Genomic DNA, 15703 nt, shown 5'->3' with positions numbered 1-15703 from the left:
GCTTATCAATTAGTATTTCAGATGGAGCTCTTACCACGGCCCCCGTCTGCAGATTGTCCAGTCCAGCTATCCTGGTTACATCTTCATTCCAGTTGTTCTAGATACCCTTTGACATTCAGCATCGCAAAAAAAGAGAAGCTCAAACCTGGCCGTTCTTCTTCAGAGAGCCTCTCTCACCTCTACCTTTCTCTGGGATCCCCCTTTCCACCAAAACTCTTTCAGATAGCCATTGTAATTTTGCTGCAATAGACTGAACACTATTGAAATGTTCTCGGCCTTGGATTTAGGATCTTCGTGAAGCATATTAACTGACTTCAGCAGCGATCTCTCTTCGATGTAAACGCCATGCCCTCTAACTCCAAACGTAAGGTGGCTTCTTTATGCCTTGTTTCGAATGTATCTCCACTTTAAGAACTACTCTTGCTCATCCTCCCCTCTGTTTATCTGACAGCGTTTCTATTTCACACACACGTTCAAGATGGCTGACAGTGTTGAAATGGGCTACAGGTGCCTCGCCAAGACAGAGCAGGCCAACTCGTCGCAGGTTCTTTAAATAAAAATAAGTCACTTATAGCACCACCGAGGGGAATACGGTGGGTTACCCTAGCAAGGCTTTATAATCCCATGTATGGAACCATAGGATGGACAAAAATCGCCACTGATCCCGTGTCTCTTCAATTGGTACTGAATTAGGTTTCAGGCTGGTCCAGTTATCCTGTTGAAAGCTATCAGCACTGTTGAGTCCAACCTCTTTTTTGGTACCGGTCAGCTGACATTATTGGTCCACACGCACATACCCACCAACAGAGAGAAAGGCGGAGGGGCTGATCTATCACTGTCTGCTACACTCTCAAGGTCCAGTTAATTTGTGCGTAAACATGTGGGGGTTCACCATTTATTGGGCCCAAAATCCCTTTTCAGTTGCACCAGTCAGCTCGCTGTGAGCAGTTCTTTATTGTCCCTTAGGAGGCATTTTTGAATTTTCCATTCTTAGGCAGTATTCCAAGACACATTCAGAAAGAAAGAAGCCACTAAGGCGGCGTGGTCTCTTTAACATAGATCTAGGCCTATAAATATACGCCTGAATCTTAGTCAATGGCCAATAAGGGATGGAAAATAGAGACGAGAGACAAGCACGGGTTTAGACTGCCAGCAACTTCAGGCTTTTTCCACACTTTTAATGGGAAGGTTAGCCTGGCGGCAGACTTTAAAATAAAAAATCATTATAGCATCAGAGCCTACAGATAAGCATAAATGTTTGTTTTCAATTTTGGTCTAGCGGCAATTTTGTACCTCTAGGAGAAAACTACTTTATTTGTAGTGCAGAAGTACAAGAAGTCTGAGTATGCTTCAGTCCACCCTCCTGCATAAAAAAAGCTTCCATTGCTGTACATTATGCTAGAACACAAGCAAGACTAAGCCTGGAGCACTACTACTTTTTTATGCAAAACAACGCCTAACATATATGAAAGGCTTAGATCTGGCCAAATTGAATGTTTAGTTAAACCCAGCAGCCTTGCCCACTGACTGAGAGCAGTCTGCATGTATCATTGGGCCACATGTCTCAAACATTTTTGCGTTTACAAACAGGCCGATTTTCAGAATTGGCCCGTTTGCGAACGCAAAAAAAGCTTTTCCCACGTATCAAATCAAATTTTACGATTCGGTAACTTGCTACCGAATCGCAAAATGCGTTTGTGATTCAGTATTTAGAGGTGGCGTGTTTAGGGGGGTCCCTTCCAGATACCGAATAGTAACGATATATATGAATGTTTTGTGACAGTGAATGCAGTCGCAAAACATTAGCATTTTCCATCTGCAAATGTGAAAGGGTCCCGAAAGGACCCTTTCCCCTTTGGAAATAGTAGAGCAAATGTTTTTTGAGAGCAGGCAGTGTTCCCACAAACCACTTCCTGCTCTTAAAAATGAAAAGAAAACTTAATTTTTCCTTTTTAAATACAACCAGATTTCCTTTAAGAAAAACGGGCTGCATTGAAAAAAATTGAAAAAAATGTATTGCTTTATTGAAAAGCAATCACAGACATGTTGGTCTGCTGACCCCAGCAGGCCAACATCCTGTGACTTTAGCGATTCCTAGGGGGTCACCAATTGCGAGCTAGTTCGTTATTATTATTAATGAGGTAGGTCGATTTGCAACCCCCTAGCAATCGCTATATGAAACTCTTGGAGTATCATACAGCAGGACTAGCGATTACCTAATTGCGTTTCGCTGAAAATTGCAACCACGTAATCACTATTCCAAATTTTGATACATGTGGCTCATTGTGTTATTCACTTGAGGCATTTGTGTAACCATGCTCCAAGGTTCTGGGCAGCAAAGGTGCTCAACATCAGCACATTATACTGCTCTACTGCTGCTGAAGACATGCAGTGAATACACACTGCTTTGTACCGACTTGTCCCTACAGGTGGCCCTATCCTCTGCCAGAGACAGTTCACTCTCAGAAAACAAATAGTTAAAGAGGTAATAAATAGATGCAGTGCTTTAGCCTCAGTACGGCCTCACTTGACCCACAAAAGCGTGAATCCACTATCATCTGGAAGTGCAGAGACAGGAGGTCACTGGGGTGAAATGAACCTCAATGCCAAACTTTCTCTCTTCCACCACACCTAACACACATGCAGCAACACAGCAACTCTCTTCCAAACGCCTTTCATCTATTGGACAATTTACAGCCTTACTACATAACCCACATACTGTACCACCACCCCCTGACTCATACACCTTCCGCCCTAAACACATGCAAACAATATAAGCAATGTGCCCCACCTCACAACTTCGCGTCTCCATGTCTAATGCACAACAAAATTACACCACAAAAACTTCAGAGGGCACCAACTCACTCTCAAACACCGTCTCCACCACCTACACACGCAGACCCATCAAAATGCCTTCTCAGCCTGCTGGATGAGGACCACGTTGCAGAACAGCTACATGACTGCTATCCTAATACAGCTAATACCAGCACTAAAAACACCCCTGCTACAAACCCACACAATACTAATCACTCCTCTACAAAACAAAAGTCTCACTGTCACCAAAGCACATTCTCTAAACTTTCTATGCTCGATTGCTCTCTAAAAACAAGCATAACAACTACGACCTTCGCAGTGACGCAAAACCAGACATACTATTCATAACTGAATCATGGTTGGGAGATGATATGGCTCCAGTCCTGCATGAAACCGTTCCTCTAGGCTTTCAAACGATCACCCAAAATCGTATATAGGCAAAAAAAGGAAGTTCCCTAGCTGTTGTGTTCAGGCAAACATTATCTATCATTAAAGTTGACAACGTATCCATAAAGAATAGTGAGGCTCTTCTCACCAGAATCAATCCTACACCGTCTTCCTCCTCTAAATTCCTGCTCCTTTACAGATCTCCGCCTAGCAAGGCGACCTTCCAGACACACTTCTAGACACAGTTTCAAACCTGATAACAATACACTCCAACCTATGCATTCTGGTTGACCTCAGCAGTTGGTTTGACAAACCCAATATGCCCCATCCGAAAACAATCAGTGGCCTAGACGCACTGAACCTGCATCAGATTGTCCACAAACCCACACACATCGCTGGACACATCCTAGATGTAATTTTAGCTAATACCAAACTAGTTACCTTTCAAACTATAACTCCAGTCACATGGTCAGATCACCATTTTGCTTGCTTTCCAACTTAAAACAACACTAAGCGACTCACCAAAAACTACTTTATGTGCATCCACCTATCGACCGTGGAACAAACTCAATTTGGAACACTTAGAAACACAACTATCATTCATTACAGATCTGGAAACAATCAATTCTGTTCAAAAACTATATGAGTGGCTACAAGAAGCTTTTGATATCCTGATCCCACTCAAAACCACACAACCGAACAAAAGAAAACAAGCACCTCAGAGAAATACAGAGATAAAAGACCTAAAATAACAAATTAGAAGGCTGCAACGTGCCTGGCTCAAAACAAATGGCAAACAAGACAAACTACAAAAAATTTACAGATTATACAAGTCAGCCATCAAAAAAGCAAAGAAAAGGTACTCTTCAGACAGAATAAAAAATGCTAAATGTGCAAATAAAGAATTCTATAAAATACTCAATGAATTTCGTAAACCAAATTACCTAGAAAGAAATCATTACACGGACAAAGCAGACACATTGGACTCATACTTAAAACAGAGACAAAGCACCAGCACTAATCCTTTTGCAAAACAACAATCCAAGAATACTCTTACCCAGCCTCTCTGTTCCTTCCAACACATTTCACACAATGAATGTATGGACCTTATCAAACCAAGCAAGCCTGCCGGCAGCCCTTCTGCCTTGTGTCTACCGCAAACTTTCAAGACAATTCTTCTAACAACCTCTGCTGCCACGCCAGTAAGAAGAATCATCAACGATTCCTTAACTACCGGAATATTTCCAGAAGAACTCATAAAGTCATACATATGCGCTTTACGGAAGAAAACAAACTTGGATCCGCTGAACCCTGACAACTAGACCCATTACAAATGGACCTTTCCTGGACAAACTGATAGAAAGAGCAGCGTAAGCCCTAATGTCATAATTAATTGAAGAGAATGCCATACTTTCAGACTTCCAAACAGGATTCCATCCTGGAAGAGGCACAGAATCTGCCTTCATTCCCATCTGGGAAAACCAGAAGAACACAGTTGACCGTAATGAGGTTGCTGCACTACTCCTCTTGGACCTCTCAGCTTCCTTTGACACGGTTGACCATGACACTCTGAAACAAAGACTCTACCAAGCTGGCATAGAGGGAACTGCTCTAGACTAGATCGCGCCATACCTTCGAAACAGAACTAATGTCATCCATACCCCACCTTTCTCATCCAAACCATAATCCACAAAAGCAGGGATTCCTCAAGGGTCTATCATCTTGCCCAGGCTTTTCAACATCTACAAGTAGTAATTACCGGTATTGGTCAATCAATTTCACCTCGTGCTATAACTATGCAGATGACACACAAATACTCCTTCAACTGGAATGCCACAAAGACATTGGAAACTCGCCAATTTTCAGTCGTCTCAGAGCCATGGATCAATGGATGACTTGAAGCCATCTCAAACTGAATGCTTCCAAAACAGAAATACTCATGTGTGGCGATTGGAAACATTATTACCCACTTGCCACCTGGCATGATGAACTGGGATCACCACCTAAAGCATAGAAGTAAGTAAGAAACGTCAGAATGACCATGGACTCCAACCTATCGATGAATACCCAAGTGGACAAACTAGCAAGATCCAGCTTTGTTACAATAAAAACCCTGCGACTAATCTTCCCCCATTTGGGATTTCCACACAAGGTCCAAGCTACCATCTCCCTTGTTCTGTCCAAATTCGATTATGCCAATAGCCTCTATCACGGATCACCTTTAACAACCATGAAAAGACTACAACGGATTCAGATCTCGGCTGCCAGACTACTCTTGCATATCAAACCGCAAAACCATATCTCAACTTCCTTGAAAGCCCTGCATTGGTTACCGGTTGTCAGAAGATCCACATTCAAGCTGCTTTGGATGTATGACGTTACAACGCATACCATTACAACTACCTACCATTACAACGCGACCATTACAACGCATACCATTACAACGCATAGCGCTTAGAGGTGCTGGATAGTGGTAAGTATAATTTACTATTCCAACTCCAGTCCCCGTGGACACTAGGGAAGTTGTTGGATAATACTTATTCCCTATCCTAGAGCGCCCCCCAGCGCAATGCGTTGTAATGGTATGCGTTGTAAAAGTTGCGTTGTAATGGTAGGTAGTTGTAAAAGTTGCGTTGTAACAGGTGTATACCAGCTGCTTTGTATCACCCACAAAGCGATACATGGAATGGGACCACTCTTCATCAGGAATAAAATCAGCAAAAACATTCAACAAAGGAATCTTAGCTCTAGAGTGGCACCTCGCCTCAAAATCCCAAGATACAAGATAAAAAACACGGGGACACATCCTTCTCTGTTTAAGCAGCCAAACTATGGAACTCTTTACCCCCCCCCAACATAAGATCCACAGACAACCACATTATCTTCAGAAAACTACTCAAGAATTGACTCATCCCCACATAAGCATTATACGCAAACAGAAATATAAGGCATATCCTTCTGTATACAAGCATTTATTTGTACTATAGATATGTACCTATATATGTGTATTGCTTTGTATAAACATGTAGAATAATTATGTTTAAAAAAATATATAATTTTTTTTAAGCACAACACTTGAAAACTAGTGTTTGTCTATTGCATCTTTAATCTCCATATACTTACTTCCTCAATCAATCAATCAGGGAAATTGTAAGCGCGCTACTCACCCGTGAGGGTCTCAAGGCGCTGGGGGTGGGGGTGGTCGGGGAGGTGGGAGAGGGTGGTGAGCCGCTCCCTATCAGTCAAAAAGCCAGGTCTTGAGCGTCTTCCTGAAGATGTTCAGAGAGGGGGCGCGTCTGATATTTAGCAGGAGCTTGTTCCAGGTCTTGGCTGCGATGTAGGAGATGGTTCTTCCGCCTGTTCTGGCTCTGCGGATGTACGGGGTTTCGTCGAGGTCGGCCGATCAAAGGTTTCTCTTGGGTATGTGGAAGGAGATTCTCTTGTTGAGGTATTGGGGTCCGATGTTGTGGAGGCATTTGTAGGCGTGGGTGAGTATCTTGAAAGTGATTCTCTTCTCAACGGGGAGCCAGTGTAGGTTCCGTAGGTGTTGAGAGGTGCGTTTGTGTCGAGGAATGCAGAGGACGAGTCTGGCTGCGGTGTTCTGTATGGTCTGGAGCTTGCAGATCAGACATTTGTTGATCCCGACATAGAGGGCGTTTCCGTAGTCCAGTCTGCTGGTTATGAGTGCGTGGGTGACGGCCTTTCTTGATTCGGGGGGGATCCACTTGAAGGTGTTTTGGAGGATGGGGGTTCCGTGGTGTGGCTGAAGTGGATGTTGTTTCCTTCTGCGAAGATAGGGTCGAGGGTGTGTCCTGCCTTGTGAGTAGGCGTGGTGACGAGCTGATTCAGTCCGATGTTGGCGAGGTGGTCTAGGAGGGTGGCGGAGTTTGGGTTGCTGGGGTTTTCAAGGTGGAAGTTCAGGTCTCCAATGAGTATGTAGTCCATGGAGGTGATGGCATGGGGTGCGATGAGGTCAGCGACGGTAGTGGCGAACAAAGGGCGGAGTCCGGGGAGGTCTGTAGGAGAGGGTTCTGGGGCTGGTCTGGATCTGTACGTGAAGGTGTTTGGTGGACCTTCTATGTACTTGGATCTATATATTTATTACTTTTCTCCTAAAAAAGCAAATTCAATGCACTACCCTATTTCCCATCCTATACCTCTATCAATATCTTTAATCTACATATACTTATCTCCGTTATGCATAAATATACTTTCCATGTACTTATGGATCTATATATTTATTATTTTTTTCTGAGCATACCCCAACGCACAACCATTTTCTCACCCTATACCTCTATCAATATATCCTCTACATCCACTCTCTCATTCATCCCAAACCCCATACCACTACTAGGGTCCTTTCTAGACTGTCCCCTACTCTACCCCTCCTTGCGTCATCTGACATCTCTTTTACTATACCGATCCCCAAAACAAGCCTTTCTAAACTCTTCCCTCTGACTCTTCCCCTCCACATCCCTTTTTACTCATCCCAAGCTTCCTCCTACTGCTATGAACTCCCCAAAAAATATGTCTATCCTTCACTCGTTTATCCCTCCACTATCCTTTTCATCCAAAATAACAGACCAACATGTCCACTTCTCAAATTTCATATTTTACTATACTAATTCACCACTAATCCTTTATGGGCTCCAGAGTAGCATGCTACTCACCAAAAAAGCGCTGTAACCACCTCATCAGGGGTACCAAACACCATATAAATGCAAACCTTATTTTCTCTTCTAGCCTTCTGCTATCCCTCTGAATCCAAAAAAAATACTAACCTATGCACCACTAAAATTACTTTCATATTTCACTATACTAATTCAACACTTACTTTATGGGTTCTGGAGTAGCGTGCTACTCGCTGAAAAAGCGCTTCAACGCCTTTTCAGGGGTAGTAAGTGCTATATAAATGTAATTACAATACAATACGTATACGTGACCTGATTCATTAGTAAACCATAAAGCAGATTTGCTTCAAATAGACCCAATTACTATGATTTAACCATGCCTGGGAGGTGAAGCCCAGCTTAAATAAGTTTTGGCAAGTACTGAAGACTGATGAACATCTAGTCAAATATATTGGAGACCACTCAGAAGTCACATTTAGGAGAAACAGGTCCCTGCAGGGTACACTTTGCCAAAGTCTTGTGAAACCACCAGGAAACAAAACAAACATACAAGGCTTTTTCTCCTCTGATAGCTGTAAAGACTGTAAGTACAGGATACATCGTAAGATCATACAACTCTCAGCAGGTCAGCAGTGAGTGCACTCAGACCTTTTTTATGGTCTAGGCACAGTGAAAGCACAGGACCTGTGTGAATGGCACTTGTTATGGAGCCATTTTGCTCCAAAACACACTGGGCTGTTTTCAGCCTTTACTTGGAGTTAATACATGCAGGCTGGATAAATCTACAGGAGTGGTGGCCCGTTTCCTTACCCCGCAAACGTGGGGGGAAGTTATAGTTAGGCTCAGATTATACACGCACAAAACCAAAATAATTCAGCAGTTATAGTTACCTGAGCTAACTATAACTTACGACCCGGCAATACACTGCTTATGACCTCACATATTACATCAATAATGGCATGGTCAGTGACAACACTGATGGCAATTAATGACATCATCCACAGACCAACTCACACAACTACGCAACCGCTCATACACACTCAGACATTCACACAACCTAGTCAATCGCCAATACATTCACTGAGACATGTATAATCACTCACTTATACAGTCAGTCACGCTCCCACTAAATCATCCATACAGGCACTCATACACCCACTGATTCATCAATACACCTTGGTGTATATAAATTTAACACTAACTTTTTAGAAACACTCACAGTCACTGGATGATGTCATCAATGGTGTAATCTGAGATGTCATCAGTGATGTCACTGGCCATCTCATCAGTGATGTAATATGTGAGGTCATAAGCAGCACATTCGGGGGAGCAAGTGATAGTTAGCTCAGCTAATAATAACTGCTAAATTTCTCTTTTTTCTATGAGTGAAACCTAAGCCTAACTAGAATGTCTCTGTAACCTTTGTTTTTTTCAGTGAATTTCTAAGGATTTTTGTATTCCATTTTCTTACTATAATGTCCTGTATCCTCTGTTTCTTTCAGTGAATTGCAAAGGTTTTTTAAATGCTAATTCCTAACTATAACTTCCCTGTAACCTTTGTTTTTTTCAGTGAATTTCTTTGGTTTATAATTAGGGCTCTCGGTTTTATGGTATTTATTTTTTGGCCATTTCCGCCTGTATTTATCCATATTTCTTTTTGGGCCATATTATCTTTATTTATCCATATTTATTTCGTGTTTTGCATATAAATGAAGTTGTAAAACAGTACATTTCCATATCTTTTTAACTAACAGACGCGCACTCATACTTTGATGTCTTTCGTTTTTTAGCTATTTAAGCTGCCAAATATTACACAACAATACATCCACTGGTAAATACTAGCACTATGCCATGAATGTATATTGATATATGCCATTATTTAAAGAAGTTTCATCCTGTTTTTCAATTTCCCATGCTGTCCATCTGCTCAGCTGCTGGCCTATAATTCATGTAGGACAGCATGAAGAGTAACTTAAAAGAAGCACAATTTTCTGTATTTATCCACTTTTAAAAATAAAAACACATTGTTTTCTGTCTGTATTTATCTGTAAAAACGGAAAACAGGGAGCCTTATTTATAATGTAGCAGTCACGTTATATAGAACCGGACGTCATGCTAACATTTCCTGGAGCAATTGTACGCCATGTTTTCCTTATAACATTGTCTTTCACTAACAAGATACAACTTAAAGAACATGCGAGAACACAGCTTGCATGTTATGCCCTGAAGAAGTCCCAGGTGGACGAAATGCGTTGGCTACCAACCGCATGCTTGCTGTGATTTTAAGAGACAATGACAAATAAAGAATAAAGAAAGAAAGAAGAAACAACTGTTCTATTTTTTGTCTGAAAAGACATTGCTTCGTTATTCACACACATGAACTATGGACTATAAACTCTCTCACAAGTAGTACTGACCTGGAAGTTGAGTGCTGAACCACTCTGTGTGCGTTTGCAGAGTAGTGGAGTAAGAAGGCAGGGCGTCCGACCAACTACCAGGAATTCCGCTGTGCAGTACTTACAGGAGGTAACAGGAGGTAACAGGAGGGCATCTTGGCCCCCAAGGGCCCTCTGGAGCCAAAAGGACTTCATCCCCCAACTAATAGAGCACCAGGAGGCACGTTTGCAGAGTGGTGGAGAAAGTGGACATGCTTCTGACAACTTCTCAGCAATCCTGCTGTGTGGTAATTACTGGAGGGATAATTTTTTTTTTTGCTTTTATGCCGTGGTGGGGTCCCGCGGGGACTCCAAGACCATGGCTTGGGAGTCAGGATATTGCTACCCTGTCCCTTTTTGTTTATTATCACTTATTGTTTGGGAAAGAGTACTGCTGATACTTTCTGGTTGAAGTGTTGGCTGCCAATCAGAGCACTGCTTTTCCCTGCACGAGCTCGTCTTTGGTTGCAAAGACTTGGTGACTAGATATAGCACTATGATTTTAAACTGACATTTGTCAAAAACTACTGAACAGATTTACACCAAATGAGCAACAGGCACTTCCTTGAACCAACATCAACCTCCCTGCTAAATTTGGTGTAAGACCGTTCACCGTTTTGGGCTGTAGATGTGGCTAAAGGTTCCTATGGGAATTAACGTTACAAACGCACCCTTATTTCACGCCCCACATTGTTGGTCCCAAAGAACACCTCCGCTTTGCTGGGGGCCACCGGTCCTGCAGGGCGGGCTCAAGGCCAGGAACGGAGATCCTAGAAGAATGCGGGTTTGACCACGAACAAAAGAGCCCAACAGCGACTTGTGAGGCAGCTGACTTTATTCGTCTCATCGTGTGCAAACCATGCTCGTACTCCTTACGCACTTCGGCGTCACTGACGCTTTGTTCACAGGTGAGCAGTATTTAAAACCAAGTGGTCACATGCCTGCACAAAAGTACCTCAGGCCCCAGAATGCACCAACATAGTCATTTTGAACATGCATGTTAATTCAATTAGTGCTGAATAGCGTGACTTTCTTACATATTGCAGTAATGTTCCAGATCGGTGCATTCATTGTAAAGCTGCTTGGTGCCAACTGTTGTCACACGATGTTGAAATGAATGCCGCGTCCACGCTGTTCCAAAGAGAGGAATCGCCCTCTCTCTTCTCCCTTTCTCACTCGTCTTTGCCATGTTGCGGCGGTTGTCCCTTTAAGCTGGCAAGCGGCGAGGACCGGTCCATGCCCCCTCATTAAGCATAACAAAGAAAAACTCCGCTTTGCTGGGGGCCACCGGTCCTGCAGGGCGACCTCAAGGCCAGGAACGGAAATCCTGGAAGAATGCGGGTTCAAGGCCGGTCCCGGTCGAAAAGAGGCCCATCGCCGGTATGCGGATCCCAAGCTTGCACCACTGGGGTGTAAGACGAACAGGGAGGAAGGAGATCTGGCGCATTGCAAGGTGGTGCCTGATTGCTCCATAATGTCAGCTACAAAGCGGGGCAGACAATTGACGGCAAGTGCAGCTACCCACTTGGGAATTATTTGGTGTCAATTTTGGGGACCTGGATAGCACGCCCACTGGGGAAGAACTATTGCGCACTACAACACCCAGAAGGCTATGCACATGGCCACGCCCACCATGGCAGGTGTTTGCAATCGAGGTGTGCAATATGAACTGTGCTCCTTGCCCTCTTTGCATCACACACCACTGAAGAAAGGAAAACGAACTTCCTGAAACGCGTCTGGCGATTATTTTTACACTGATGTGAATTTCTGTCCTTTTGCCTGCTTGCAAGCTGTTATTAAATTCGTGAGCAAGATACAAACTTCCTGCGGCCTCTTCACTTTGGGCATCCTGCTTTGATGGAGATATATATATATATATATATAAAATATTGCGTTATTGTTTATTTTATTGTCATCAATAATAAAGGTTAGAAGTAACCCTCCGAACCTTTTCCTTACCTCTCAGTGCTGGAGCTGAATAGGCCTGGAATCTATTAAATTACCCTGTTGGTCACGAAGCCTTTGCCTATTTTGAGCACAATCAGTGTGTTGTCAGGGGTGGGCTGGTTTCCTAAAATGGTCGCCAGTAGCTTGGAGAGGTCAGGGACACTGGGCAGTCAGATAGACCATGGCTCTTCTGTCTTTTCACAGCCTCTGGTCTGCTGCAAATTTCTTGATTTCCTATTGGCCCTCCACATCAGATCAGATGACAGAAAATAGGAAGCGTGTACACCAACTGACACCACCGGAATCGCTCTGAGCGCTGGTTCCAAACTTTCAGAACCAGCACATTATAGATGCAACAGGCACCACCCAGTAAAGGCAAGGGTCACACTAACGGGTAGTGGCAGGCCCTTTGCAGCTTAACAGGGTGGTAAGAGCTGGATGAAAGACAGAGAATGGATAGGCAGTTCCATTTCTAAAACAGGCAGAGAAATTGGGAGACTCGCAGAGAAATTGGAAGGCTCGCAGAGAATGGAAGTCTTTTCTATTGTCACCATGGATGTGTGAATGCTTGTAGTCCGGTATACATGCACATATGTCAGTATATATGTATTTTAATTTATCATCATATTGGCAGAACCCCAAAATGTTATCAGAAAATGATGACACAAAATCCTCTGGGGGCTATATATATGCTTGTATTATTTCATGTCTGTCTGTTTGTATGCATGTCTTTATGTATGTTTGTACCAATATATGTTCATGTATCACAGAGCATGCCACTGCCAGTAAAAATGGGAGTGAATAATGCTAGTGAAAACCCCCAGAATGACTGCTGATGTTTTCGCATTGAAATGTTATCACGATTCTATGTCTGCTTTGTTGTATGCATCACCTCATACTGCCATATGGTGGTGCATTTATGTACTAGGACTTTAGGAAGGTCTGCTTAGCTAATTTTTTTTGACTGAACCCACAAATGTTACCCTTGATACGAGCCATGTTGAACCAGAAGAGATACTTAGGAGGACATAGACCCTCCAACTTGTACCCAGACTTCGCCCGGACGGGCTCGTCGTGATGGTAGACAATCTTCGGAGAACACTGCTAATATCAAATATAGGGGATCTGCATGACTTTCCTTGGCCCCCAGGATCCTTGCACCCCACCTTCCTTCAATACTCACTTTCTTCGGAGACGTTCCCATCAGAGGAGTCATCAGAAGTGTTAAGCCTCTCCAAGGGACTGACAGTAGCGATGGGGCATGAGTCAGTTACTGCTGGGAAGTCCTGTTCTCCAAGGTCTTTTGTTGGGCTCTCCTGAAAAAGATGACCCAAACTCTGGGTTTAAGGAGTATTAAGCAACTATATTTTATGAAAGCCCACCACCCTGTGCTTGTGTGTTGCTTGGCCCTTTGCTTACCCAGTACCCACATTACATTACAGAACAAATCACTTTAAAGACAAATGGTAAGAATTTGGACGTAAAAAAATGTAACCCAAGTGTGACAATTCATCCTTACACTCTGTTCTGTCCTCAACATTGGCTTACAACAAATATACCTACAAGTTGGCAGGCTTCTATAAAAATGACCTGCCTTGAAGGCTCGCTGACAGTTGCTGCAAGAAACTGGGGACAGCTACGAATTAACTGTGTGGGGAATATGCACGTTAAAAAACATGAAATGTTTCTCTTGACCTTAACAACTATCTATGTAGTCTCTTGGTCTACCCTTTTGCATTCATGTCACTCAGAGTGTAGTTACTGTGTGCATAGGCAACGAGCTCTGCAGAGCTTAAAGAGAAAGTAATTTGCTGTGATAAGCCTGCCCATCTGCTTCTACTATGATGACTAGATCTCTGTGATTCTTGAATTCACTGTCCTTATCTGAGCAACAGAGGCGCTTCTCCAGAGGGAAGACTCTAAATTCAACAATTGTGTTTGGCTCAAGACTAGAGCAGAGAAAGTAAAAAGCATTAAAGCTACATGTTGGCTTTGATGGGGCATCTAAATGGATGGCTTCCCAAATATGGGAAGGGTCTATTCTTGATCAATCTTACTTTGTCCTGATTTGAAAAGTGCCCATCTCATAGGGCAGATTAAGTGAAGGCCTTTCTCTGACATCCCTATTTAAAGTTGTGTTGCAGGTGAGGAGAGCGGATACTGATTTGAAATGAGAAGAGCGTAACTTCTGTAACAGTCTGTAACAGACAAGTGCAAGGGACCCAAACCTTCCACACAGACCAATTGGAGTGCTACCATTAAGCCCACTACTCCATCTGTACGAATGCCCCCTAAACGAAGTAGGAAGGTAGGAAATTACACCAGGGAAAACAATTTCATCCATCCTCCAAAGGTGTCTACTGAGTTGCCTAGTGCCTTATCGTTATACCCGGTCCTTCCTCAATGCCTCTGCTTCAACTTTATCTCAATGTTTAACTTTTAATGGTCTTAGGGTTTTACTTGCCCACTCTCCTTTAATAAACGTTATTGATGCTGCGTCAGGTTGTAGTTGGAGGTTTTCTTCCGATTTGGATTTAATTTGACTTTGGGATTCCCAGTTTGTGATTATTATAAATACAAATATTTATCACTCACACTGAACATTACGGTACATACTGGCCAACTCCAAATACAGTTTAATGGATTAATTCAGTTTTTTTTACTTGTCCTTTTATTTTTTAATTTGAAAATCTGGACATCTTTTTTGTTCTAATGAGGTCAGTTGACCTATTCATCCAATACAGCCTCCCTCATACTCCCAGAACAAAGTAGAGCAAGTTTCTGTTGGAGCTAATCCTTCTGAGCAGGAATATATCAGCAAAATTCAACCGATCTTGCCTATTCAATATGCACGCCACTGCAAGAATATCTGTGCGAGATGAGTCTTGAGTCAAAAAGGTAACATTTACTTCGGATCTCAAAGTAACATTTTCGTTACTTAAGAAATGTAACATCACCCCTTACCACAAAAAGGGAACTATATTTCCCTCCATATTTAGAGTTGGGTTGTGAATGGCAGAGAATGTTTTTGTAAGCAATTATAATTCTAGAATATTTAAATTTGTGGATTAAATGACTCCCTGTTATGAATCAAATTGGAAATATGAAATAATCAGTGGAGTACTTTTGAACTTGGCTTACGTTTCTTTGAAACTTCCACATGAAAATAGTGACCTTATCAACAATTTATAGCATTGTTTAATACCAAGAAAATGGTTACTTTGCCGAAAATTGTTTTGCTCACATTCTGAGTGGATCGGTAATTCTGCATAGAGAAAACTGGTGTAAAAAAGGAAAAACTTTGGTAATCAAAAAGTAAACTCCTCTACCACAGGTTCTTCCTCTTTTGAAGCAGGAAAATTCTGAATGAGAAGGTAAAATAGCACTGTGAAAAATCAATATTTCCCAAGGTAGTTTTACCGCACCCAAATACCAGAATATTAGAATTGGGCCCCTTGTGTTCTTCAGCTGTGAATGGCCTTTCTAATT

At 42.6% G+C, this 15703-nt stretch overlaps 1 protein-coding gene across 4 annotated transcripts in view; it reads right to left on the bottom strand.

Annotated features, from left to right (window-relative positions):
- Positions 1–15703, bottom strand: part of LMTK1 (lemur tail kinase 1) — a 419869-nt gene that overhangs the window by 6715 nt on the left and 397451 nt on the right. For all 4 annotated transcript variants that reach the window (XM_086931028.1, XM_086931031.1, XM_086931029.1 and 1 more), the window contains one exon: positions 13398–13530. In XM_086931028.1, the coding sequence (XP_086787154.1) occupies positions 13398–13530 (133 nt within the window). The remainder of the gene's footprint in view (positions 1–13397; positions 13531–15703) is intronic.

This window comes from Lissotriton vulgaris, chromosome 7, assembly GCF_964263255.1.
Source record: "Lissotriton vulgaris chromosome 7, aLisVul1.2, whole genome shotgun sequence".
NCBI classification, from domain to species: domain Eukaryota; kingdom Metazoa; phylum Chordata; class Amphibia; order Caudata; family Salamandridae; genus Lissotriton; species Lissotriton vulgaris.
Note: the sequence above shows the minus strand (reverse complement) of the source record. Positions and strands in the feature narration are given on the sequence as shown.